Consider the following 27,097-nt stretch of genomic DNA (forward strand, 5'->3'; position numbering starts at 1 on the left):
TCACCCACTCCCACACTCTCTCCGCTCACTCCAGGTGCCCCTCCCAGGCAGCAGGAGCTAGAGCAGGGGCAGAGGGGTGAGAGAGTATACCGCAGCCCCTAACCCGTTTGGTGGTACTCACATTTCAACAAACCAAAGAGAAAACTCAGAGCACTGCACACATCTTATCGGCGTTAAGGAAGACGGTTTGTGAAAAGGTGAAGAGAGGAAGGGAAACCCGCAGACCAAACAGAGACAGACACACAAAGGCTTAGAGAAACCCACACAAAGAGACACTTAGAGAAACGTGGGCAGTGACAGAAAGAGAGAGTCACGGAGTTTATCAAGAACCAGACAGGCAGGAGCCCTGAAGGCAGGGAGACAGGTGCAAACACACCTGGAGACACCAAAAAACAAAGGGGCTCCTGCACCTGTCGCTTCTCTTGCATCCTTCCTGTAATCATGTGTCTTTTTGCTTAGTCTCAGCTCTCCCATGGCAGAAGAGTGCGGGGAGGTACAGGATGAGGGCCTCACCCAGCCAATGCCAAGAGATGTTGGATAGCGCAGGTAAGGAGGCTGAAGGCTCTAAGGCCAGGAAGTCACGTACTTAGAGTTCCCGTGACCTCGGGCCTTCTCTGAGTCAGGGGAGGTGTTTGTTGCTGTTGTTTTACAACTTGGCCAACAAATGACAGTCAGGAAGCCAGGGAGTTTTGCTAGAGAGGAAGGGAAAGTGGGTCTGGGGTCCTCTCATTCTGCTGTCCATTTGCAGCCTCTGCTGAGGTCCTACTGAGCAGCTACAGACACTAGGCAGGCACAGGTTCAAGATGCTTGCTTGCCAACCCTGGGGCAGGCAAGGCTGGCACCTGGGTCAATCCCTGGGTCTCTGGACACCTGCCCGGGCGTCCCAGCCCACGAGGCTCCTCTGAGAGTTGAGCTGGGAGAGGCTGCGCATTACTCCCACCTGGAATCATCTGGAGAGTATGATGCCGAGACCCAGGAGCCCCGCAGGGTGGGGGGAGCCCCCCCTCCCCTACGGGGCTGAACTGGTCTGCTTCATGCGGGCTCTAAAGGCTGACATGCTCTTAGGGGGAGGGAGGTGAGGAGCGGGGAGAGTATCTTCTCCCCGCCCCTCACCCCAACCCCTCACCCCCTACAGTCGCAAGACCAAGGTCAAGCACGACTCAGAGAGATGTGGAAAGACTACCGACCAGCCATCTGCTTCTCCTTACTCCTTCTCTTTTTCTCCAGTCTTCGCAGACGCTTCTCCTCCCGCCGCCGGGCCTCCTCCTCTTCCTGGTGCTGGCGACACTTGTGGAAGTTCTCCACCACCACTCCCACAAACATGTTCAGAACAAAGAAGGCCACAATGAGCAGGAACGAGATGAAGTACAGCAGCATCCAGGGGTTGTGGTTCATGATGGGCTGGCAGGGAGCAGGAAGGACAGGGGGAGCCATCAGCCCACGGGGGACTGCCTCAGGCGCTGCCCCATCGCCGGGGTCCTTTAAGACGGGGCCCACAAACTCAATGAGCTAGAGTGACCCAGCTGGTGATGTAAATGAACCACGCGGGTTTACTATTAGGCAGCAGGGAGGGTTGGGGATTGCGGCAAAGTGGAGAGTGGCTCTGTCTGAAAGGGCAGTGGCTTCCTTGCTCCAGCTGACTCCTACCCTGAGGAACGCAAACCCGGGATCTCTGTCCCAGATCTTTGGATTTCTCATGAGCAGGCCCAAATCTGGATTTTCATGTGAAATTCATCAATTTTTCCGTGTTCACCACTAATTTAAAAATTAAACATGTTGCAAGCCAATAAAACATGCCTGGATTTGGCCCTCGGGCTACCAGATGCAGCCTCTGCTGTAAGAGGTGATGCCTCTTTGATAGCATTTTGCCTACCTGCCTTGCTCCCTTTATGTCCAGTGCCTGCACCCATCATGCCTGGAGTCGGCCCATTCTGAGGGACCTGAGCTCAAAGATGGGTCCAGCCCTACCTGCTGGTCCACACCCACAGCATCCAGCCCGTCGTACATGATGTCTACCCAACCATCCTTGGAGGCCAGCACGAACAGGGACATCAGGGCCTAGAGGAGGGGCGAAGAGGAATCTAGGATGTGTGGCTGAACCACCCACCACCTGTCCTTGAAGCACTCCCTGGCCACAGCATGGGGGACCCCAGCCCTTCAGAGGTGAGGCTAGACTCACACTCCAGGCCCCAGGAAAGCTCTCTGTCCTCGGGCTCCATGGCTAGTATGAAGCCAGGGAAGCCCTGGGAAATGATCAGACCCTCTGAAATCTGGAAACCAAAACCAGGGTGGGGAAGGGAGACACAAGCAAAACTGAACAAACAACTTCATTTTCTACATCTCTCCGTTTCTGTGCATGTGGAGTACGAAAAGGAATCATCCTGACAGGACACCTCACTCTGTACCATGCTGAGCAAACATACATCATCTCAGTGCACACCTACTCTCAGCCTCCAAGCAAGTACCGTTAGGACCCATCTACCAGGTGATGATACTGAGGCCCTGGCAAGTCGGTTGCCCTGCAGACATCATTAAGCACCAACTTCTGTCCTCTCAAGACTCCTGCCATCACTCCTACCCCCACCTCAGAGCCTGGGGCTCACCTGGCCAAGGTTGTCAAAGTTGTACTTGTGCCGGACCCACCGGTAACTGGCCTCAGCACAGTCAGACTTGTTGGTGATGTTCCTGGTGTCCTCGCCCTGGCACACGAAGAATTTCCCTTTGAAGAGCTGGACACACATGAACCAGGAGACAGAGAGAAGTGAGCTGTGACCCAGGAGGCCCAGAACTCCCCCGCCCCATCTCCCCTGCAGCAGCCCTGGGGCCTGAGAGCTCCGAGCACATCCTGAGTGAGGGTGGAGCACTCAGCCTTGGGATCAGTCAAATCGGGGAACCTTCCCTTAAGGCACCCCTTCTTCTGCGCTCCTTGGAGCAGAGCCCTAGAAAGGGGAGGAGAGGTCATGGGACGGGTGCCGAAAATATATAGAAGGAGAAAAGCCATTTGTTTTCTACAAAGGGGTAAGCCGGTGGCTTCCCAAGTGGGGTCTTTGGGACGGCATCATTATCATCTGGGAATATGCTAGAAATGCACCCCAGCTCCACTGAATCAGACACTCTGAAGAGGGGCCAAGTGATCTGGTTTAAGGCTAGATATTACTGACCCCATTCTGTGGAGGAGGAAAACTGAGGCTCAGAGAAGTGAATTGACTCACTAAGGTCGTATAACCAGTAGGTGGCAGAAAGGGGGCTTTAACTCAGGTCTGTGACTAGAAAGCTCACCCTCGTCCCAGAAGAGACCAGGCTATGCCTGTGGATGGGGAGGGGATTTGAGGGTTAGGAGGACCAGGGGGCTTGGGCAGCTGCTCGGGACAGACCTAAGTCCACTGGAAGAACCCGGGACTGGGCTGAACAATGGTTCCCTCTACTCACCCAAGGAGGCCAGGAAGAAAGGGAAGGAAGTGGGCACTGGGCTTACGGGAGGCGCTGCACAGCCTTGGCAACTATACCCCAGTAGAGGCCTGGGGCTAGGGAATTCTAGGAACCCAGAAGAGCCCTCACCCCGTCCCAAGACGGAGAGGACGCCCCAGGAAGTCAAAGGAAGGGGGAGGGATGGGGGAGCCACCCAGGAGCTCCCCTGATGCCAGAGTAGCCAGCTGTCTTCCCTGCAGCTAACACAGCTGGAGCCAGGGGCTCGGGAAGACCAGGGTGGAGGAGTTCCCGGAGGTGCCTCTGAATCCTGCAGGCAGCTCCTGCCCTTTTTCCTTCCACACCAAGTTCCCTCCCTGGGCCAGTGGCCAAGTTTCCCCTGGAGCCCCCACTTCCCGCCTCATCTGGGGTCTGCACCAGCCTGCCTGCCAGCACTCCGCTAACCTGGCCCAGCTGTCTGGGCCCTGGATCCCCCAGCCTGGCTTGCAGCCCACCCCCTTCGCAGGAAAGGCAGGGAAGGGATCCTGGAGCAGACTGTGGGCCAGTGCCAATGTCTGCACTCAGGAATATAGTGTGTGAGCGGGGCAGAACAGCAGCCCAAAGCCATCGCAGGTCAGAAGCCTTTCTGAGGCGCTTGTCCCCTTAGGGGCTCTCTTCCAGGCTCCCAGTTTTCAGTAAAGTTCCCGGGAGGCAAAGGGACCTGAGGCCTAAAATCTAAAGGGAATTTCCCCATTTATTTCTTTCTGAAATAAAGACAGCAGCGGTTTAGTGGCCGAGAAGGCCACTCCTCAGGCTTTTGCTGATAGTTGATCCCCAGGCCCCCACAAACCTGCACCCCCAGGATGCCAAAAATGATGAAGAAGGCACAACAGATGACCACAATGTTGCCAATGGGCTTCAGCGAGGACATCAGCGTCTCCACCACCAGCTTCAGGCCCTGTGCCCGGCTGATCACCCTGGGGAAGGAGGGAGGTAAGGAGGATTTCCCAGTTTGGACACTGCCCTGTCCCTGCCCCCTCGATCTTGGCTCTGTGGTCCTAGTCCCAGGCTCTGGCTGAAGGAAGAGGCTGGCTTTCCGGGCCGGCTGTGCAGAGCGGTCCTCTTTTCCAGGGATTCCCACCCATAATCTCTCAAAATGGGAAGCAGACACCCCCATCCCCGCCCTCACCTCCACTCCTGGGATGTCAAAGGATTACCTAATAGGGCCGGGTGGGGTTCAACTCACAAGGGGGTGCTCCCCAGGGACGTGGTAAGGCAGTGTGTCGTGAGGTTACACGTGTAGGGAGCATGCGGGAGCCGGGCAGGGAGGGGAGGGGCCGGGGGATTGCCACCGCTGGTCAGTCACGTCACCATGCCACCCCCCCCCCACATCCCCGTCCGAGCTCTGACTCTGGGGTGGGGGGGGGCGGGGAGTGGCCGCCTCGTTGGGGCGGGTTTCCTGAGCACAGACCCCTGCTAGATCTGGCGAGTGGCCCCTGAGAGGGGTGCGAAGGTGGGGAAAGAAGGGAAAGGAGTCTGTTACCTCGCTGGGGACACTGGGGACGGCTGAGTGTCACCCCCGAGGGCACCACCTAAGGGAGGCTCCGGCTGAAGGCTGTGAGGCCTTGCCTACGGCCCCTTGCATTGTGCCCTGCACAAGGCCAGGGGCGCAGTGTGTCCCGTGGGGAGTGTCACTGAGCGGGGGGGTGCCCAAGGACAGAAATCCCTAGGCCCATAGTTTAAACCGACCGATGACGGGGTTCCTTGTGGGGGTCACAGGCAGGAATCAGGGGCAAGTAGGGCTCCTGCTCCGTCGTGGGGAGCTGGTCGTTGGGGGTGTCCCTGTGGGGGACGCCTAGCTGGGCGCACCTGAGCGGGCGCAGGGTCCGCAGCAGCCGCAGCACCCTCAGCATGCCGAGGATCTTGGTGCCGCTGTCGGAGACCAGGGACACCAGGATGTCGATGATGGAGATGAGCACCAGCAGCCCGTCCAGCACATTCCAGCTGCTTCGCAGGTACGCCTGCTCCCCAAAGCACCAGCCCAGCGCCACCACCTAGGGATGCCCAGGACGTCACCGCCACCGCCACCTCCCTGCGGTTCCCAAACCCGCCCTCCACTGCGGCCCGTCCTCTCCACCCCCACCAGGAACCAGACAGCCCCGAACCAGCGCCAACTCCCCCATCACCTTCACAGTCATCTCTGCCAGAAAGACTGCAGTGAAGACGTAATTGGAGAGGGTCAGGAAGATGCGTTCCTGCAAGAGAGAGCGGCCAGGTGTTGCCCACCAGGGCCCCCTCCTCGGGCCAGGTCTGCTCTGCATACAGACGCCAGGAACTGCTGCCAGCATTTGACTCAGGAAAATGACCCCTTCCCTCCCCGACAAGGTAGACAATCTCCTCTCCCCCTCTCCCCGCCACCATCTCACTCACACGCACACACACACACACACACACGCACACACACACACACGCCAGTGCCAGGCCCCCTGTCTCACTTACATCCCTGCCCTGAACAGAACTTCCTCCCACGCCTCCCCAGGGTGGCCTGGAGGGGGAGAGGATCCCACCACAGTGCTGCCACCTAACTCCCCTATCTTAGGCCTTCTCCTGATTTCTTTCTTAAAACTGGGGCAGAATTTAACTTGATCTCTGACCCTCCCCCCCCCCCATTCTACTCTCCTCTCTGCTCCATGGACTCGTGTTCCTGCTGTGTGCCCCAGAAATGGAGCTGCAGGGCAAGCTGGGGCCCTGAGTACAGGCTGCGCATTCATGCTGGGCACAGTCTGGGGCAGGAAGGGAAAGAAGACGGACCCGTCCCCTGATATCTGTGGGCTGATTCCATTGCTGGTTGGCTGAGAGAGGGGTGTAGGGAGCTGGAGGGGCAGCAGGCAGAGCACGGGTGTCAGAGAGAGTGAGAAACAGAGAAAAGAGAAAGAGAGGACCATGCATATGACAGCTAGAGATACAGGAGCTGAGTGGAAATATGGGGAGAGAGACGTGGTGACGGCGGCAGAGAGCTGTGCGGCAGGGCCCCGGGCAGGAGGCAAACAAAGAGGCCAGTGCGACCCGCACAGGCCCAGGGATTGGGGTCTCTAATGCGACGCTCCTCCGCGCCACTCTTCCTGGGCACTCCATCCCCACCCTGGCCTGGCTGGAGCCCGCCCGAATGGAAACCAGACGCCCCAGCAGCACCGAAATCTGAACAATGCACAGTGTGGAGGCAGCGAAGGAGGGGCCGGGGGCCACCTCCAGGCGCGTGGTGCGAGATGCCGTGACGGGCGACAGAGCCACCCCCCACCCACCCTTCTTGGACTGGAATCATTTTCAGAGGGAGAGGCTACGATGCCAGGCTGGGGAGAGAGAGCTCCCAGAACAGCCGGGCCCACCCGAAGAGGTTGGGCCCCCGCAAGTATGTTCAGGTACTCAGGCCTCTAGCCACTCCTCTTCTTCAGAGAAAGACTGACAGGTTCACAGCCAAGAGGACATGACCAACGTCCCCCCTAACGCTCCTGAAAACCTACTTGTTTATGACCTGGCAGGACCAAGAGGAGCCAGAGCAGCTTCCCTCTCCCCCTCTGCATTGCCCATGGGGCAGGCTGGGTGAGATGTCTCCCCCTGCAGTGTGTGGGTCATGGGTGAAACTGAGACCCTTTGCCAGGAGCAGGGGCGGCACGATTGCTCTGCCCAACCGGGGCCAGTCTCGCTGTTCGCATCATCCCAACACTCACCGACTCACACAGGGGCCTCACAAGTCTCTGGCTCACGAGAACACGCCGCCTGCAAATAGCCAGGGTGCGACGAAGCTCACTTTTCACCCAGGTAAGAAGCAGGGCCCACTCCCTCAGCTGGGCTGGTGTATCGCAGAAGGGAGATGGAGGCAGGAGAGGGACACAGGAGGCATCCCGGGGTGCCAGTTGCAAGGGTGGGTGTCAGGGAGACCTAAGGGGGAGTCCTGGCTCCCTCCCTCTGTGTCTTTCTGGGCCTCCTCGCCCGCCCTGCTTGCTAACCCAGGAGGGGCCTGGCACAGAGCAGGCACTCAACAGCCACTGTGTGTAGTCCCAGGGACTCACAGCACTGTGCGGGTCGATCTTGGGGCGTTCCATGGCGATGGTGATACAGTTGAGGAAGATGATGACAAGGACCACATGGTCGAACATCTTGTGCGTGATGATCCGGTGACAGAGGAGGCGGAACCTGCTCCAGGACAGAGGCCAAGGCTGAGCAGGAGGCAGGCAGTGCAGCAGTGAGAGGCATCGCCTCACGGCCCCTACCTCTCCTGGGTCCTCCCCACCTGAGGCCCCTCTCTCACACACTCCCATGTCAGGGGACACTCTGGCATCAGCATCACGGCACAATTTCCCACGAGCAGGAGAGGTTGGAGCCCAGGCCAGGGGATCCCTGTTTACCTTGACTGAGGAGGGAAGATGTAGGCAGACCAAGAGTCTCGCTCACGACAGCAGGCAGGGAGCCGGGCTCGGATCCACGCTCTCATCCGTTCCCCTTTGCTCTGCAGAAGGGTCACCAGAGTTGTGAACGGGGCCAGGCCGCCGAGTTCCCCATCTCTCACTTTCTTAGCAGTTCTGTGGCCCTCACTCCTTGTCTACGCCCTTCCAGCTCTCTGCCTTGCTTCTCTTCCTGTATGTCTAAAACCACCTCCCCATGTCCCTCTTAGCCCCCTCTTGTCCCCTGAGCATACCTAATGTGCTTCATCTCCCCCTCCTCCCTTGCGCCCTCTCCCCACTCTCCCAAGCTCTCCACTCTTCTCCCATCTCTACTTCCAGCCCAGCCCCCACTTGTCCTCCCTCCTTCCCATCCTGCTGGGCTTGGAAGCCACATCAATTATCAAACACTGTACCCATCACAGTTGTCTATTCAAAGACACACCGGGGATGAGGAGACACTGGCCCTTTCTCCTTACATGCTAACCTGGAGGTCCCAGGACCCTGTGCCCATCCCAGGGTTAAAGGTGGTGGCCGAGGACTGGGGGAGGGGTAATGGGCAGGGGCGAGTGTGAAGTCAAGGTTGTGATGAAGTCGAGATGAGAGAGGGGGACAGGAGAGGGCATTAGTTTGGAGAGATGAGTGATGGGTCCTTCTGAGTCACAGGGGGAGTGCCATGAAAGATTCATAGACATCTGCCTAAAACTATTCATATCCACCAAGGACCTCAGAGCCACAGCACCAGGCATGATGAGGATCTGGGGCTAGGCAGGGAGAATAGAGGGGGAAAGGGGGGTGTTCGGAGCTCAGCCTCCAGGGCTGGCACCCCTGAGATTCCTTGGGAATAATGGTAACTTCCTGAAGGCCACAGAGCTGGGAGGGGTTGTCCGGCCTTGTCCCAGGCTGGGCACAGCTCCCCTTGCTCAATGTCACTGTGCCCACAGGAGCCTCACCAGGTTGCCCTCGTCATCGCCATCATCTCCATCCAGTGGGGGGTCATCGGGCCGCAGGCTTCGAGCCAGGTGCCCTGGAGTCGACTTGCCATTGCAGTCCTGGTGCTCAGAGGCTGAGCTGCGGCCACTGGCCGTGTGGTGCAACCCGGGCACCTGCAGTGTGTCTGGCAGGTCAAAGGAGCTCTTGGCTTCCCGCTCCAGGGAGCCCCCGTGGCGACGGTCGCTGCCCACTGGGCTGGCTCGCTCCTCTTCCGAGCTCTCCTCCTCGTCCTGGCTCTCTTGGCCCTCGCCCGACAACAGGGACCGGCGCTCCCCGCTCGGGCTCCTCCGCTTCAGGCTGGACGCACGGCCCAGGCTGTTCCGGCTGGAGCGCCTGCTGGTCCAGCTGCTCGCCGCACTCCAGGGGCTATGTGGAGAGCTACGGGCACTCGGCTGAGGGGCAAGCAGAGGAAAGGGTGGTCTCAGCTGGGGCCATGCAGCCCTGTACCCCCCACATGCACCCTGCCTCCTGTGAGGCCCCCTGGCCTCACATCAGGTGTAGAGACATGACAAACAGGAGCTCTGGTCTTGGATGCCTGGCTTTAGGTCCTGGCTTACTCCAACCAGCTGTGTGACCTTGGGCAAGTTACTAAACCTCTCTGAACCTCAGTTCCTCATCCGTAGTGTCATAAATAGATACGACACTTATAGCTGAGTGGCAGTATAAAATAATGGCCGGAGCGGGGGCCCTGACACCAGCCTCCTGAGTTAAAATGCTGGCTCTGTCACCTGCTTACTTCAGAGCTTCCCGCACATCACTTAGGCAACCTGAGATGCCAATCTCCATCTGTAAAATGGGGACAGTAACAGTACCTACCTCATAGGGTTGCTGTGAGGATTAAATGTTTCTAGAACACTTCTGAGCAGTGTCTAGAAAGGTATCTGGCCCAGAATCAGTGACCGGATGGGGGTTGCTATTACTGCGGTGAGGTATTGAGGAGGTAAGGACCCCTCACTTTGTAGAGGAGGCTCAGAGGTTGAGTCTCACTCAAGGTCACTCAGGAAACAAAAGAAGCAGGATTCGAACTCAAGGCTAGGCCTCCTCCACCGCCTAAAATGCCAGCCCTCACTGACCCGCCTGTGGCTTGTCCAGCCCATGGCTCAAGGGTGTCTTCCTGGGCCTGCCCACGCCCATCCTCTCTCCCCTCCTGACGTCCTCACGTCTCCCACAGTTGGGCACCCACAGGCACCCCTACCGGTGACTTCATCTCATGGGCCGCCCCTGGCTCAGCTGACCCGCTGCTGCTGGTGCGGCGGGAGGCAGGGCCCAGGGCCTCTGCCAAGCCGGTGCTGGAGCTCTTGGGCAGGGACATGGGTGTGGCAGCCGTGTGGATGATAAGGGGTGGCAACAGGCTCCTCCGCAGCTCTGGATGCTCTCCCAGGGACACCACTGCAGGGAGAGACAGGGAGACCCTGAGTCTACTCAAGGCTGGCCCAAGACGGAGGGCCGCACCCCCGCCCAGGATAGAGACTCACAGGCAAAGCGCTTCTTCCTGTCCCTGTCGCCATCCAAGCTGGGTGAGAAGAAATCAGGCTCTGACTCCGACTTGGTGGCATCTCCCTAGGGTGGGAGAGCAGCAGGCCATTAGCGACCTGACTGGGTAGGGGTCAGTGGGATGGCTGGAGGTCTCCCTGTCTTCACACGCACACACTACATGTAGGCCACGGAAACCAGCAACCACGGCACGAGACATGCACGGGAGTAAACCAGATCACCCAGGCTTGGGGCCCAGAGCTCCCCAGGGCCCTCAACACCTCTGCCTCCCACCAGCCGCACCTCAGAGAAGCCACTGCTAACCCCAGAGCCCACAGCACAACCAGCCTGGCTGGGACTGGCTCTAAGAATGGCTAAGGGGAACGGGGAAAACCAGGCGGGTGGGTGGCACAGGCCCGAGGGAGCTGGGGATCTGAGTAAAGTAGTCACTAGAGCCTCAGTTCCAAAGGCCACTTGTACCCTCTGCTCTCCCTCCATGGCTGCCCTCCCCAAGCCTCAGATCCGAGGACCCCAGAAGGAAATTGAAAGACCCCAGACAGAGCAGCTCAGCCCAAGGACGCCACTTGGGTCCCTCCGCTTCTCCCTCCATCTTCCCCAAGCCCCTGCCCCTCCCCTGGCCCCATTTTTACCTGTCTCCCTGTCTCTGGGACAGTTTTTTCTTCCTTCTTAGCAGGTCAGTAGGTTCCCCAGTAATTACACACTTCTCCTCAAGAAGTTATTAAAAAATACTTGATTGCTACTTTCGATAAGGACATAAATATTGCGTAATTGGCATCTCAGGGGATCATTTTCATTAACTCAGTTTACGTCCCTAACGAGGCCTTTAATTATCAAGTGGGATCTCCAGGGGGCTGCTCGGGATATACAGCACTGTGGGGTCCTGCAAGAATCCTGACTTCACCCAAATTCTGGTGCCAGTGCAGGAAACAGCAGGGCACAGGCTCAGTGTGAGGGCCAGAGGAGGAGTGTGCCCCGAAATGTCTGCTGGACCTCCTGGGTGGTCAAGGAGCCAGCGACTGGAAAATGGATTTAAAATTCTGGCACATTCTGTCAAGAGCCATTTGCACCCCCTCCAAAGACTTGTCCTGAGCTGAGGCAGCCTGTGGGGTCTCCAACAGGGGCTCAGGGCAAGGGGGAAGGGAGAGAGATGGGGGAGCACAGTCTATGGCCACAGATCCCAACTCCACTGAGACCCAGTAACTGGGACTCCTAGGGGCCCTCCGCATAGGCACGCACACGCGGTGTACCACACACGTGCACACAGAGGATTCTAAGTCCCTTCCTTCTCCCTCCATCCACCAGTCTGTCAAGGATGAGAATGCGCCCTTTGCAGGTTGATGGGGGCAGAGGCAAGGAGGCTCCTCCCCTCAATGTTCTCAAGGGGGAAGGGACTTAAAATCGAAGCCAGCCCACAACACCAAGGACCACCACGGCGACCACAGGTTGCACAGCAGCTGAGCGTGAACACGAGCACAGAGACATGGAGGCGGGAGGCGAAGTGGAGGGGGCACAGGGCACGGGGGTCATGCCGACTCATGGTCGCGTACCTACCCCCTGGGAGTCGACAGGCAGCTGAATACAGCTTAACTGTCCACTCGCATCTTCCCGTTTGCTGATTTCCTACAGGGAGAGGGGAAGGCAGGGGACGGGCGCTGGTCACAGGCGCTCAGGCTCTCAAACATCAGCATTGTCCAAAGAGGATGAAGAAAAGGAGGGATGCAAACCCGACAGCAAGGGAAACAAGACACAGGGGTGGGAGGAGAAGGCCTTCCAGAATTCAACCATAGGCCCTCAGGCCAGAATGAATCTGAAGGGTGAGGGCGGAGGAGGCCACACCAGGAAGATGGGAACAAGGGCAGGAAAGGAGATCAAGCCCCAGATAATCCTAATAACAGCTACCATTCACTGGGGTTTGCCGGGTGGCCGGCTGCTTCATTAACACCAGCTCGCTTCCTTGCAAGGTGGGAAGCGGGGACTGCCAGCACCACCTTAGAGGAGGCACCCAAGGTTTGGAGAAATTAAGAAAATTACCCAAGTCACGCAAAGAATAGGAAGTGCGTCTGGGCCTCAAAATCAAGTCTCCAGCTCCCCCCACTTCCTGGCTGGGAGAATGGGCAAGGAGGGTGGGAAGGAGTAGATCGAAGTCAGAGGCTAAGGAGGAGACAAGGTCAGGAACGGGCGCAGGCCTCCTAACTCCCATATGCTCTGCTTGCATCTCTCCCAATCAGTACAGGTCTGGCTGCTCCAACTGGGATGGGATGTGACAAGTAACACTGGGATGATGGCTATGATGTTGTTTAATATTAATTAATGGCCTCACACAGGGCCTGCTGCCTGTTCATTTAATTAAGTGCGTGGATGATAAATATGCAGGGATTCAGGGCACTGCCCCCTGCAAGTTGGGAAATCAAGAGCCAGCTGGCCCCATCCCCTTAGCCACCTCCTCCTACCTCTTGGCAGGGAGGCAAGGCCTGCAGGGGGCCACTCTTGAGGCCTCCTGCTGATGACACCCAACAAAATGGGGGTGGCCACTTCCTCCACTGAGGTAGGTGGCCTCATGCCATTACAACACCAAGAACCAGCCTCTCCTGCCAGGTTGTGGGGCTCCCTCACAGCCACAGGTACAACTCCCTGAAGCTCCATACAGAAGAGAACAGGTGCCTCTGGAGGTATCCAAGTCACTAATACTGAGTGGCCACCCCTTGCCCCCACTCCCACCCCTCGATGTTGGCTCGCCACATGAAGGACAGTGAGCAGCTGGTCCAGCCCCTCTCAAAACACTTCATGGCCATGCCATTGCCCACCCCCATGGAGGGGGGGTATTAATCCTGAAATCCTTTCTCCATCCTACCCTGGACCCAAAGCATCATGCCCTGAGTGAGACCCTCCCTGTAGTCACTTGTACTCTGAAGGTTGAGGAGAGTATGGCCCTAGGTCCTGGCTGACGCCTTAGGCTGAGACAGCTGCAGGCCCCCAGCAGGGCCAGAATGACCAGGCCAGGCCTGAGGGCCAGGTTGCTCTTATTCCCACGCATAGACTTTTCTGCTGCCTAGCAACCAGGCTGGTTCTATGGCACTTGATTTAACAAGGTGTTTGCTGAAAAAGCCAGTGGTGGGGAGGGGGCTGTCTGTTCTGGGCGCCTCCAGGACCACCGAAGTGGCCGAATGGCTGCTGAGGGGAGAGGAGTAGGCCTGGGGTATTTTCCATTTCCCTCCAGGGTTCCACAGGAATTTTTCTGAGAGAATATCAGTTGTCAGGAGCTGGAAGGGGCTGAAGGACCTACAGTCCCACTCAGTTCCTCCTGTCACAGGCCCAGAGAGTGACTGAGAGTGGTGGGTCTCCATAGAGATCCTGGATCCCGTGGGAGCACAATGGCACCCCTTAAACCTTCAGGCCCCAAGGAGGCCCCAAATAAGTGTCCTGTCCCAGGGAGAGCACCGGCGACCCTCCCTCCTACCATAGGCCCAGCCACCACCAAGGCAGGGCTCGCCCCCACCAGCTGCCCTCGCTGTCACTCGGGGGGAGGAAATGCGACCATGGGCAACTACAGCAGAAGCGGGAAAAGGCCGGTGCGGGACGGAGGCCCCCGCACCCCACCAGCCCAGCCCGGCCCTCGGGGAACAGCCCTCCCTCACAAGGCTGGGAAAGAGGCGGAAAATAGATTTTTGTTTTTCCACCATGTGCCGAGTATTTATAGACCAGGCCGCAGCGGGAGTTTCCATCCGGGTCACCCAGAGAGAACTGGACCAAGAGCTTCTCCACGTCCAACCTGGAGCATTTCTAGGTTGGGTCAACCTGCCCTGTGCAAGGCACTGGGCTAGGGCTGGGGTGGGAAGAGGGGCAGAGCTGAGGGAGAGGAGGGGGGTGCAGCCCTTCAGGCAGAGGTTGTATCCTGGCAAAGCAAGGGCAGGATCAATGTAAATCAATATTAATTGATGACGCTGACTGTGACGAAGGTGATGGAGCCTGGGCTGGAAATAGGACGCTCATCTCTGCCATGCCTGCAGCTAATTGGGCTCATTTCTCACTCTGGGCAGCTCAGCCCTGCCCGGGCCCTGGTGGCATCTTCATCAGTTCAGCCAGAGCTCAGATGACTCGCATACGAGTTTCCCCCACCCTTCAGCTCAGATGTGTCCCCCAAGAGCACCTGTTCTCAGGGATCCAGCTGCACTGTGTGCCAACACTCTTCTAGCTCTCTGGGGAAAGGTCTAGCCAACTTTGATGAGGAAGCCCACTCAGCAGCTAACCCAGGACCCAAGGACCCTCACAACCACCCGGTACCCAAAGTGCTGAAGGGCTGCCCTAGACCAGAGCCTCCCACCTCTAGTCCCCCCACCAAGTCTGAAGGGCACTTCCTGCGGGACCTCCCAGGCCACCAAAGTGCAAGCAGGGAGCCAATTCCTCGTAGAAGTGGACTGCTGCGGGCGGGGGGTTACCTCAGCCTGGAAGCCCTCCACCAGAATGGCAACGAGCAGGTTAAAGAGCACATAGTTGCCAAAGGTCATGAGGGCAATGAAGTAAAGGGCAGCCCAGGACGACGTGGAGGCCATTCCGTTGTAGAGCACCTTGTTCCAGTCCTCCTGGGTCAGGATCTGCAGGCAGAGGATGGGCGTCAGGGCTTTTACCAAGGGCACCCCACCACCCCCACCCACCCTGCCCTGTTTCCCTCGCACCTGAAAGACGGTGACGATGGCCCAGAGCAGGGAGTCAAAATTCTTTCGGTCCGGCAGCGTGTCCCCGTCTCGCTCAGATGCAAATTTGCAGCCAAAGAGATGCATGCCCAGGATGCTGAAGACACAGGAGTCACGAGGTGGGGTCAGGCCCCAGCAACCCTGCCCCTGAGACCCTTCTCCCAGCTGGCACCTGCCCTCACCTGAAGATGAAGATGAAGAGCATGAGCAGCATGCAGAAGGTGGCCACGTTGTCCATGGTCTTCATAAGCACCACGAGCTGCCGCTGCAGCGCCGGCAGGAAGCGCACCAGCTTCAGCACCCGCATCAGGCGGAAGGTCCGCAGCACCGACAGGCCGCCCCCCTGCTGGCCCACGATCTCCCACACACTGCAAGGGGGGCAGGGAGCCTGAGCCCGCTGCACGCTCACCCTCTGCCTGCTCCTCCCTTTGCAAGGGATCAGCAGCACCTGGGGGCCTGAACTGGCCAGCACATCCTAAAGGAGTGGTGCACAGACTGGCCCTCAGGACTCCAGGCGGGAGCCTTCAAGATGGCAAGGATCTGGGTGCTGGCTCTAGCCCTCTCCACTCTCTCCTTCAGGCCAGAGACCATATCCTGGCAAAGGACGGCCCTTCCTCAATCCAGCCAATGCAACAGCATCAAGTTATGGAATATTTGCTTTGTTCTCTTTTAATGAAATCTAAAGCCAATCCAAAAAGCAATAATGCGGTTCTCCTGGGCCTAGGCCTGGGAGAATGGAGCACTTTCCCGGGATCTAGGAAATCCTAAAGCAAGCTGCCGACATCTGAAACGGTTTCCCAGCACTTTACAAGTAGGGACAGCTGCCTGGGCCTCATACCTCCTCTAACTCCTCTCCAAGGCAAACTCCCCAATCCTCACCCACCCAGGCCTGCGTGAGGTCGAGGACGAGAAGTGGGGAGAGGAGACTACAGAGAGGACCGGCCAAAGGAGATGTGAGGCCAAGTTCCTCTTGAGCAAGGTAGGGCCAAGAGAGAGGGTGGAGTGGAGCATGGTGGGCCCAAAGATTCCCCAGCTGTGCAGGGGTAGGAGGGTCTGTGGGTCAGTGGGGCCTGACTCCAGACCCCTTCACCCCAGAGGTATAGGCTGAGTGGCTCCTCACCCCAATCCTCCCCCGGGCGTTCCTCAGGCTAGAGGCAATGAAGGCGCAGCCATACCTGATTACAACGATGACGCCATCGAAGATGTTGTAGGGGTTCTTGATGTAGCCGAAGGGACCGTAGACAAGCAGCTTCAGCAGCATCTCCAGGGCAAAGAGGCTGGTGAAGACGATGTTGCTGATTTCCAGGGCGTTGGTAAGCTCCTCGGGCTGGAGGGCAGGGCAGGCGTGAAGCAGCCATGGCTTGTCCCCGAGCCCCTCATCCCAGTCCTCCCGAACAGGGGGCCATAGGGAGAGAAGGAGCAGGAACAGCGAGCTGGGGGAGGGGGCCAGGGTGGTGCTGGATGCTCAGGCTCATGGGGAAGACCCTCCCGTAAAAGGTCCATGAGGGAATGCACTGAGGGGCAGCCACAACACAAAACCTCAGCTCCTCAGTCCCCTGCCATTCCTGGCTCTGGGTCTCAGATCCTGGGGCCACAGGCTCACCAGGGGCCCATTCTGTGAGTTCTGCCCACCTCCTGCTGGGAGCTTCAAGACTCATCTTGTCTTGTGCTGCCAGGTCAGCTTAGTGGGCCCAAGCCAGCAGTGCAATGATGCTGGCCCACGTCACTGGGCAATTGCCAAGGCCTCACATGCATGCCAGTCACAGAGCCACACACAAAGTTACGTGTGCTCTACAATTACTCTGTGGACTTGTCACAGCCTTCTCTTGGACAACTGTTGGCTACACTGCTTCCTTCCAGATACATGCACATACACAAACATACATATACACACAAACAAGCATACACATGTACAAACACACACAAATCCACACACACACACACACAAATGCATGCATATATACATGACATGCTGATGGGCAGAAGAGAAACCCCAGGAAGGGTTTTACCACAGATGAGAAGGCTCCTGGAGCTGCTATCTGGGTTAACTCTCAGCCTGTCCTATTAACTCACTGTGAGACCTTCAGCAAGAGCCTCAACTTCTCTGGTCAGATAAAACACTGGAGGCAATTATTATTTCGCTCCGACCCAGGGTCTGGGATTAGAACCAAGGACACATCCTAGTGAGGTCATCAGAACTACTAACAGACGCAATCTCATCTGCCATTCCAGCTCACTATTCACCTCCTTACCTTCTTCCTCTTTTCAGTATTAGATGCCTACAGCATGCCTAGCAATGCTCCAAGTATTAAAGGGGCTATAAAAACATGCCAGCCACGTTCCCTGACCCCAGGAGCTCAGCATCTAGCTGAAAACAAGTTGTATATACACAAAACAGCTGGATAACCACAAGAGGCCTTAGATGCTTCAATGACAAAATAAATTATCCAGACAGTAAATCCAGGAGTTTGGGGACAGACGGTGAAGGAAGAGCACACTGGGAAAGTCATAGGAGCCAGCACTTGAAGCGAACTCTGAAGGGCGAGTGGGGTCTCTCCGAGCAGAGGGGAGGGGAAGGCAGTACAGGTAGAGCACAAGAAAATGAGCTCTTTGGGGAGAAAGGAAGGGGTGTGGCTGGGCTAGGGATTCAAGGTGGAGACGACTGTCTCATTGGAGCCCATTGTCCACCTGTTAGGGTGTTTGACCACTCAAAAGCCCAACCCATGGGATTAGTCCACGGTAGCTACTAAAGAATAATAAATAAATAACCGGATGAAGCCTTTAGTCCATCAGACACCTCCTCCTATTAACCCAGCTGTCTCATCTGGCTGGCTGCCCAGGTAGGTCACCCAAGCATGGAACTAAGCCCTGGGCACCACCAAATGGATCCTGATGGCCAACCTGGGTGGGAGGTGGAGAGAGTTGGAAGGAAGGGCCTTCTGATTGTCAGATGAGGGTGTTTGAGGGTCCATGGCTACTCAGAAGAAGAGAAGCTCTCGGACCTGGAGTTTTTGCTCCCCAGACTACAAGTAGGGGAAGGGGGGGGCACTGCCACCTGACCTAGTGAATGGGATCACAGGCAGACAGGACCTTCTGTCCTTCCACGTGAGCCTGGTGCAGGTGGTGGGGAAGGGGCCGTCATCAGGACAGATAAAGCCCAGGGCTCAGACCCCTCCCGACAGAGTGGATCCCCAACTCTGTGCTCCAAGCCAGTCTGCCAGGGAGCCATGATCAGCAAACCTACCTCCTTGTCACTCTGCCACCCGCCCAGTTGTCCATCTTCGGATTAGATAAAAATGAGGAGCACAGACCACACAGGTACAATGCTTTGTGGGTTCCCAGGCTCACAGTATGTCTCACCTCATGCCACCTAAAAGCTATCAGACCCTCCTTGTTTTACAGATGAGCAAAAGAAGTCAAGAGATGGTGAATGATTGGCTCAAAGTCACAGGTCAGGGAAAGCCAAGGAGTAGTGCCCCATCCCACTTCACTCTGACTCCAATATGATACCAGGCAGGACCCAAATCCAACCTGGGCGACAGTGATGGGCCTATGAATCCAGACACACAGATGGACTGAATACATAATGTGTCTTCTAATGTATGTGAAATTATATTTCACATGAACATAGATGTATGAATAAAGAATGAGTTGATTTGAAAGCATAGCTGAGGTACACTTACAATGGGTGAATATTATGGCATATAAATTATGCCTCAAAAAAAGCTGCCAAAAATAAAAATTAATAAAACTTTTTTTAAGTAACTGAACATTCTGTAGCTTTTGTTATCATGTGTTTATTCAATCGGTGAGCCCTAAAAGTACTACTACTACCAGGAGTGTGGAAAAAGAGTATTCTCATTGTTTCCTGATGTTATCCACGGGGCGAGACAGTCTGTACCCGACAGCTCATGGACACACAGACCCACACACGCTCGCTCACCCTCACACCAAGAGTCTCGTCAGGAGGATGGCGCAGGGCTCCCTCAAGGCCCGCATCACCCTGTTCCTCATCCAGGAGGTTGCTGGCAAAGGCTGAAGCCCCCACCTTGCCCCTCCATGCAGCTGTGGCACTGGAGAAGCAGACGGAGTAGAGGGCCGGGTGTTCTCCCTCAGCCCACCCTCTCTCTCCTCCGTTCTCAGGGGAAACATTTAGGGGCAATGCCTGTTCCCTCCCAGGGCCCTGGAATCCCCCGTGATCCATGGGAAAAAAGCTCTCCTCCCCCAGACAGCCAGGTCTGCTCAAGTTCCTAAATTGGAGGCTGGGAACATTCTCTAAACGCAGGAGGAGGACGCAGAGACACGATCTTAGCAACACGGTTGCCCCAGGGACCAGCGCCATGATTCCGGCCACTGCAACTGCGAAGGGGTGGGGAGGGAGCCAACTTCCGCGAGTCCACTCCACGGGCCGCACTGGCTCATCCCTTCCTCCCAGGAGGTATTTCCTCCCTGCCTCCTAGATGGCCCGCTCCTGGAGGTGCGGTAATTTAAAGGAGGTCACACCATTTGCTCACTTAGAAAGGTACAGAACTAGGTCCATCTGTGCTTTTCTCTGCATCTGTCCACACTGCCACCCCCCACCCACACGCACACACCCACACCCACACAGAGCCCATGTAGACTCACATAAGGCCGTCAGGCAGGTGGGTACCAGCCTCCCCTCATTGGCCCTCCTCGGCGGCCAAGAAGTCTTTTCTTAGGTCTAGACTGCATCCTCCCTCCTGTTCACAGATGTCAAGGCCCAGTGGGGATTTAGGTGAGTTGAGGCTAGGCAGCTTGAGCTTCTCCCACCCAGGGGCCCCAGGCTCTTCTCTGGGCCGATACTACCTGCAAATCTCTCATCTCCCAGCACTTCCCACCCTCAGCCTGTCGCTCTGGAGCCATTGTAGCCCTGAGTAAGCTGCTCAATACTTCCCAGAACCAGGACTCCCCAGAAACCCACAGCACCTCCATCAACTAACCCACCATGTACACAACACTGGTGATAAAAGGTGGGGTCGAATCTAAATACAAAAGGCCTAGCAATTCTGAAACTTTCCAGCTGTGTGACCCAGGGCAAGTTCCCTGACCTCTCTAATCCCCAGTAGCCTTTTCTGTTAAACAGGGTAACACCACTACAGGGCAAGTCTGCCCTGCAGGACACAGGAGTTTAAACCTGTGAATACACCCAGCCAAGCCATGCTCACAAGGCCCTGTGGAAGCAGCCGTCACACGTGGCAGCGCAGAGTGCCTGCCATGCTGTAACTAGGCACCATGCTGGGGCAAATACCTGGAGCAGCCCAGGAACTTCAAACACAGCTGAGGTCAGTGGGCCAGTGGGGAGGAAGCGGTGGGAGGAGAGCTCCTGCGGGAGGGCCCGCCCAGCTGGGGCCAGTGTGAGCCAAGGTGCAGAGGAAGGAAAGCATAGGCCATCCTGGAGACCAAGAATCAAGCGGTCTGCCTGGGTCAGAGGATGGAGGGGCTGGTGGGGGACAAGGCTGCAAGGTAAGTAAGCAGGGCCAGGCAGAACGATCCGCTCCACAACCCAGGCTGGACTTGCCTCTGCCTACACTCTGCCACTGAGGCTTCTGGTGTGGGGAGAAGAGATGTAAAAGTGGTGTATTTATTAAGAAGATTAATCTGGCTGCAGTGATGGCAGCATGCGGATGGCTTAGAGAGATGAAGAGATGGAGACCAATTAGAGGATACTGCAGAGGTCCAAGCAGGAGGCCTGAGAGCTGGCTCCGACTAAATTGGAGCGCCTTTTGCAAGGCAGGTGTGAGGGAGTAGACAAGCTGGCTGAGAGCTGAGCGGGGCTTGAACAAGTCACCTCAGCCCTGCCCAAGTGCCACTCCCACCCTATCTATCTCCTTAGCTCCTGCCTGTTCCACTGACCTTGAAACCTCTGCTCCCAATTCTGACTCCTTGGCTCACCTCACTTCTTCTTTCCACAGTCCTGCCTGCTGCTTCCACACACCTATGACAGGTGGTCCAGGCAGGCCACAGTGATGGGGTGAGGGTCACTATGTCAGCAGGACCTGCTCCTTCCTCTTCCCCCTCTTTCAAGGAGGTGTGGCAAGTCAGGGCACATCTGTGTGGCAGCAGGTTTCCAGGAAACCCCACAGGCCTCATCATACAGATCATGACCTTGCTCTGTGCCAACCCCCTGGAAGCTCTCCAGCTGGGAACATTGCCTGCTGGAGTATCATCGTGCCCCAGTGCCTCCTAACGAGGGGGGCTTTAGCCTCTCTCCACAATCCCCTACCAGCTCCTTGAAGCCACCCCAAGTAAACACACAAGCTAAATAGGCACAGGGCACCTGCAGCGCTCACTTAGCTTCAAGACACACAACTTGAAGCCTCTGCAACTTTAAAATTCTAGCACTGTGGCCCCTTCTCCTCACCCGCCAACACAATCTCAAAACCCAGAGCCCATGGTGGACCATTTAAAGGCTGCCCTCATGCTGCGGATCGTAGAGGGCTCCTGCCCTGCCTAGCCCCAGGCTACATAAGTCCCTACCCCCCGTGCCTCTCCACTGCAGGCTGTGGAATTGCTGAGCATTGCTAGGGTCATGAACCTGTGCTGACCAGACAGGGCGATGCTCTGCTGGGGACCCCACGCTGCTCTCACCTTCATTCATCATCCTCTATTGCTGGGTCTCCATCTCTCTCCCCGCCAGGAGCTCCCCCCAAATTCTCCCTCTCCTCGGTCCCCACTCCCATGCTCAGTCTGGTCTCCTGCTTCATAGGGCTCCACTTCCCTCCTTTCCCTAAACAGCTCTGGTCCTGAAACCTACTCCTCTCTCTCTCTTTCCCTCCTGGAAGGGAGCCAGCCCCTCCTCCATCTGTACCTTCATCTCATCGCAGCCACCAGGCTCCCCTGGGCCCCATTCTGTTCCATTAGTTATCCCCCTTTCCCCAAAATCCTCCAATCTCCTTCCCCTGCCTAAAAGCAGAAGCCTTCATGTGAATCCAGGCCCATTCAGCCCTGGAGCCTGGGACCCACCATTCCAGCTCTCTCTGAGGAACCTCTCCCCAACCCTCCTCTTAGCGGATGCCTCAGCAGCATCTGAGCCAGCCACCAACACCTCCTGCCTGATGGCCAGCCTGCCCTGACTTCCCTGACCCTGTGCCGGTGACCATCTCCTGCCCACCTAGGCTGCCTTTCTCCTCTTAGGCCAACATTCCTCAGAGTTGAGTCTGAGCCCACACCCTTTCCCTGGCTCCTCGTTACGCCATCTCCCCCACTCCCGCCTCCCCAGCTGTCACTGGGTGTAGAGGACACTAAACAATCTCCCCCAAGCCCTTGGCTCCTCACCCCGAGAGCCAGCCGGCCTGAGAGCCTTCCCAGGGTGGCCCGCAGCCAGCTCAGGCAGCATGTCCAAAATAAACCCTCTCACCTCCTCTCCCAAACCTGACTTCCTGGCTCCATCCCTCTCCAGGACTCTGTCTTGGAACCTGGGAGTTATCTAAGATTCAGGCCCGCCCTCCATCCCTCCAGATGCAGGTGCCAGGCTGTAGGCCCTACCAGTAGAATGGCTGACCCCCACCTCCTTGCTCTCCCTGCCACCACCAGACTTGGGGCCCTCAGTCTCTGATCTGAAGGACAGAAATAGCCTCCGGCCCCTCCCCCAACCCAGCCCGCACCTACTGGAATCTCAGGCTCCCTTCAGCTCTTCTGAACTCACATCACTCCTGCTCAGACAGCTCAGGGTGGGGGTGGGAAGGCAACATGTCTATACTTCAGAGCACTGCATGCCGCCCTGGGAGGCGGCCAGAACTCGCTCTACTCCCTCCACCTGCGTCTCTCAGCTCCTAGCCCTGACTACCAATTCCACTTATCTTTCAAGGCCGTCTCAAAAGCCACCTCCTTCATGAAGCCCTTCCAAATCCCCCACCTGGGTGTGAACATCTCTCTCTGTCCCCAGAAGCCTCCCTTTCGGCATTTGGCATAATCGTCCATGAAGCAGAACGATTTTTCTGCTTCACCTCAGCTTCACGGGTGCTTCTAGCTCTGCCCCCACCCCTGCCATTCTATTACTCTATGCTAGCGTGCTGAGCACAGGAGGTGCTTCCCGTGTTTGTGGAATTGGGGGAGCCTAGAGCCAGAGGATGCCTGAAGGAATGCGAGCACCCCTTTAGCCAGTCCGACATCTCTGAAATAGCACGCTTTTCCCTCTCACATCTGGAGATCCTTCGAAAGTCTGGGACCAGGGCAGTTGTGAGAGGGTCAACCCCAAAGTCCTGCTTGGACCCCAGGCCCAGCTCCTCAGCCAGGGCTCCTCTGTCTGAAGGCAAAAGACCCAAGGGATAGGTTTGGAATGAGAGGTATCCACAAACACTTGTCCTCAAATGTCACGTTTGGGGAGTCTATTCATGTGTGTGTTTTCTGGAGAGAGGGCTCTCAGCTTTCAGCAGAATCCAAAAGGGATCTGTGAATCCCCTGAAAAGCTAAGACCTACCACAGCTAGACACTCCCCCACCCTCACCCGCTTCCCTCGCCTTGAACAGTCAACCTCACTCACTTATAAATAGAAACCCTCTCTGGACATGCATCTAGAGTGACAGGATGAGCCCCGAGTTGGAGCAATGAGCGGACTCATCACCTGCATTGTCTCTCCTGGACCGAAAGGCTTTTTTCTGTGGACCTCCCTCCTTCCTCCAATTTTCCTCTACAGCCCAGGAGACCACTGGGCCACATGCCTTTCCCCTCTCTCCCACATGCTGTTGTCCCTCTTCTAGAATATGAGGTTAGTCCCTGCCCTCAGCAACCCAGAGCCAGGAAAAGGTGATTAGGAAATCTCCTGTGCCCCAAGACCCCCTCCCAGCATCCTCTCCTCTCTTAGAGCGGCCTTGACTCATTGCAGATCCAAGAGGAGACAGGTTCCAGGAGACAATCTCTCTACTGAGCTCCAGCAACCTGCTGTACAGATACCGGGATGTCCCATGGGCATCTTATATGCACTGTCCTCCAGCCTAAATCTGCTCAAGCACCAGTGTTCCCACCCCAAGCACAAATATGGCTGTTGTTCTGACTGTCACATCCCCCCAGATATCCAGCTGGTGTTGCGTCCTGCAGATTCAGGCACCTGTCAGCTCTCCCCAGCCCTCTCCTCTGCTCCTCCAGGGACAGAGATGTACGAACCACCCGGACCACTGCAGGAGCCCTCTCGTTGGCCTCCCTGTCTCTTGGTTCTCTCCTCCCTTCTACTCCCCACGTGGCTTCCATGCACACACACCTGCTCATAGCATTGACCTGCTTAAAACCTTTGTTGAAAACCTATCCCCTTCAGGATAGAATTCAAGCTCCATCTATGCCTCTCAGGACCTGGCCCTGAGTTTTTTCCAAACTCATCTCTTATTATTTGCCCAACCCAGCTCCTACCCAATGCCCCACTGATTCTGAACTCCTTAAGAAACTCTCCACTTCGGTGCCTTGCACTTCTGACCCTCCCCGATACTGTGCCCTATCCTCTCCCTTCGCCAGCTACATCCCCCTCTTCCTTCAAACTCAGCTCCAAGGTCATGTCCTACATGGAGCCCTCCCTGAGTCTCCTCCCCAGTTTGGGTCACAGGCTGCGCCTCCATGCATCCTTCTCTGACCTTGTATTAATCAAGCAAATGTGACTCTTTACTCGTTGGTGACATCTTCGAGAGGAAAGACGAAGCGCCCCAGGCCCAGTGGTGTGCTGGGGCCATCTTGCACCAGCTCGGGAGGACCAGCTGTGCACATTTCTTCCCAGCTCCACATTCAGTGACATCAGATTGATAGCTTGAAGTTGGCCATGGTGGGAGCATTTACACCATGGTAACTGGCAAATGCTACAAACACTATCAATCAGGACTTCTTTTTCTTTTTCTTTCTTTCTTTCTTTCTTTCTTTCTTTCTTTCTTTCTTTCTTTCCTTCCTTCCTTCCTTCCTTCCTTCCTTCCTTCCTTCCTTCCTTCCTTCCTTCTTTCCTTCCTTTCTTTCTTGCTGATCGTTAAACATTTCTCAATATGCCAGTCCCTGCTTAGGCCCCACTCTGATGCACAGGAAATATGTGTGCAATGGACGGACGGATGGGAAATACACAGAGAGTTCCTTGCTCCGCGTACTACCCCCTAATGGATGGCTTAGTCCTATGCTCAGCTTCCATCGGAACATGTTCTTGCTCTCTCCTCAGTGTCCTGTGTCTTTGTCATCTTCGCCAGTCCCTTAGTGAAAACCAGTCCTGCCAGTTCTCCACCAGCTGGTGGGTTAAGAAGTGAGGGAGGCAGAAGAGTGTGGACAGCATGGGATCTCCCTTGGGCAGGGTGAGGGACTACAACATGGGTGCTTTCTCGGCCAGCGCGTTAGTAGAGAGGAGCGTGAGAGGCATCGCTGTCCCTGGCAGGGAAACTGAATGATAGATAAGGTAGGTGACAGCGGAGAGGACAGGCCTGGGGAGGGCAGCAGCACCAAGCCAGGAAGAGGGCTGGCTCCTCCCCCAGGGAAGCAACTCCAGCACCCTCTCCACTGTCCCACAGTCTGATCAATACCAGGATCGGTGAACACAATCACCTCATTAAGGGCTGTGCGGGGGAACCGTGAGCCTCCGTTAGCATCTCCTGTCGCTCTCCCGGCCTCTCCCAGCCCTCTTTTTCAACTGGCTCCACCTCTCTCCTGTCTTCGAGGCTTCCTCTGAGCCTGTCTCCCTGTCCTTGCCCTGTCCGATCTCATCTGTATCTTGGTCTCTGTCTCTGTCTTCAGCTCCCTCTTTTCTCTCTCTTCTCTGTCACCCCTGTGTCTCCGTGCCTCCGCCTGTCTCTGTCTCCTCTTCCTGAGTCTCCATCTTCCCTTTACATCTCTGTCCCTCTCGTGTCTGTCTGTGCCTCTGTCTTCTTGTCTTTATGTCTGCCTCCGCCCCTGGGGCCCTCCCTCATCCCCTGCGCCCCTACCTCCCTGTCTATGTCCCCCCCCTTTCTCTCTCGCTGTCTTCTCTGCTGCGTTTCCTCCTGTCTGTCTCCTTCCATGTCTCCATCTCCCCCTCTGTGTCTCTGTCTCTCGGCCCCTGGGTGTCCTCACTCTCCTCCCTGCCCAACCCTCCCCCCCCCCCACCCCAGCCTGCTCAGGCTCTGGGGCCCAGATGGCGGGACTTTCACGCTGCAGTGCTTACAAGCGCAGGCCCGTGGCTGCTTCTGGGACTTCTCACCACCCCCGGCCCACGGGCCTGCCAGGCAGCAGCCAGTCATCTGCCTGGCCTGCTGGGGCCTCCCACTCACCCCTGTGGGGCCCTTAGCAGCCAGGTATTGGGACAAATTCCTCCCTGGAGAAGACATTGTGCCATCACTGAGTGGGGACTCCTTGCTGCTAAAGGTTTGCAGGGCAAGTCCCCTGGTTTCCTCAAGAACTTGGGCAAGGAGATGCTGCAGGCACCCCTGACTGATCGCTTTTACTTCCTCCCCAGTGGGGTATCTCACTGAAAGCCCTCTTGCTGCGGCTTCATCTGCCCTCGGTCTCCGTGACTCAGCTTCTTCCTAGTGCGAAGCCCCCACCAGCAGCATCCAGCTGGGCAAAGATTGCTGGATGTACTACCCTCTAAGGGAGGCACTGAGAAGGTGGCCCTCTGGGGGATGGGCACTGACCATGGCCAGATCTGGGGTGAGAGAGAGGAGGTTAAGGTTCAGGCTTAAGGAGCCGGGATAACGGAAGGTTATGTAGGGGCCACAACCACCTAGGTCCCAGCAGCAGAAAATGCTGCCCTCACCAGCCTGGAGGAGCAGAGCACCTCTTCCCTGGAGGGCAGCCGAACAGATGTGTGCACACAGCCGCTGCCCCCTGAGCCCAGACACAACACGCACACCACAGCGCCGCACGCCCCGCCTGCCGGTACTGCAGCAGGTGTCCTGCCCACCCTGCATCTCGCCTCCACAGGGATGGAGTCCGGCATAACAGGCTGGCTTGGGGGGCAGTGAAGCAAGAGGAAGGGGTGGCAATGCGGTACGATGGTAATGGGGGAGGGGCCGGGGAGAGGGCACACCTGGCGGGACAGGGTGATTGGGGTAAGGGCTAAATGCTCACGACATTGTGGGCAAAGAGGTCAGTGAGATAGGGGGAGGAGGCTTCTGATCCTCC

The 27,097-nt window shown here is 56.9% G+C and overlaps 1 protein-coding gene across 11 annotated transcripts in view; it reads right to left on the reverse strand.

Annotated features, from left to right (window-relative positions):
- CACNA1G (calcium voltage-gated channel subunit alpha1 G) overlaps positions 1 to 27,097 on the reverse strand; it is a 62,548-nt gene that overhangs the window by 16,642 nt on the left and 18,809 nt on the right. For 4 of the 11 annotated variants that reach the window (XM_036222908.1, XM_036222906.1, XM_036222910.1 and 1 more), the window contains exons 10-25: positions 16,198 to 16,349; positions 15,205 to 15,390; positions 15,005 to 15,119; positions 14,768 to 14,923; positions 11,883 to 11,951; positions 10,313 to 10,397; positions 10,033 to 10,226; positions 8,798 to 9,229; positions 7,812 to 7,912; positions 7,476 to 7,599; positions 5,592 to 5,660; positions 5,275 to 5,459; positions 4,256 to 4,382; positions 2,604 to 2,729; positions 1,969 to 2,058; positions 1,188 to 1,401 (exon numbers count right to left, since the gene is read on the reverse strand). In XM_036222908.1, the coding sequence (XP_036078801.1) occupies positions 1,188 to 1,401; positions 1,969 to 2,058; positions 2,604 to 2,729; positions 4,256 to 4,382; positions 5,275 to 5,459; positions 5,592 to 5,660; positions 7,476 to 7,599; positions 7,812 to 7,912; positions 8,798 to 9,229; positions 10,033 to 10,226; positions 10,313 to 10,397; positions 11,883 to 11,951; positions 14,768 to 14,923; positions 15,005 to 15,119; positions 15,205 to 15,390; positions 16,198 to 16,349 (2,425 nt within the window). The remainder of the gene's footprint in view (positions 1 to 1,187; positions 1,402 to 1,968; positions 2,059 to 2,603; positions 2,730 to 4,255; positions 4,383 to 5,274; positions 5,460 to 5,591; positions 5,661 to 7,475; positions 7,600 to 7,811; positions 7,913 to 8,797; positions 9,230 to 10,032; positions 10,227 to 10,312; positions 10,398 to 11,882; positions 11,952 to 14,767; positions 14,924 to 15,004; positions 15,120 to 15,204; positions 15,391 to 16,197; positions 16,350 to 27,097) is intronic. The other 7 variants (XM_036222909.1, XM_036222916.1, XM_036222913.1 and 4 more) reach the window with 3 other exon arrangements.

This window comes from Rousettus aegyptiacus, unplaced genomic scaffold, assembly GCF_014176215.1.
Source record: "Rousettus aegyptiacus isolate mRouAeg1 unplaced genomic scaffold, mRouAeg1.p scaffold_m13_p_6, whole genome shotgun sequence".
In the NCBI taxonomy this organism is placed as follows: Eukaryota; Metazoa; Chordata; class Mammalia; order Chiroptera; family Pteropodidae; genus Rousettus; species Rousettus aegyptiacus.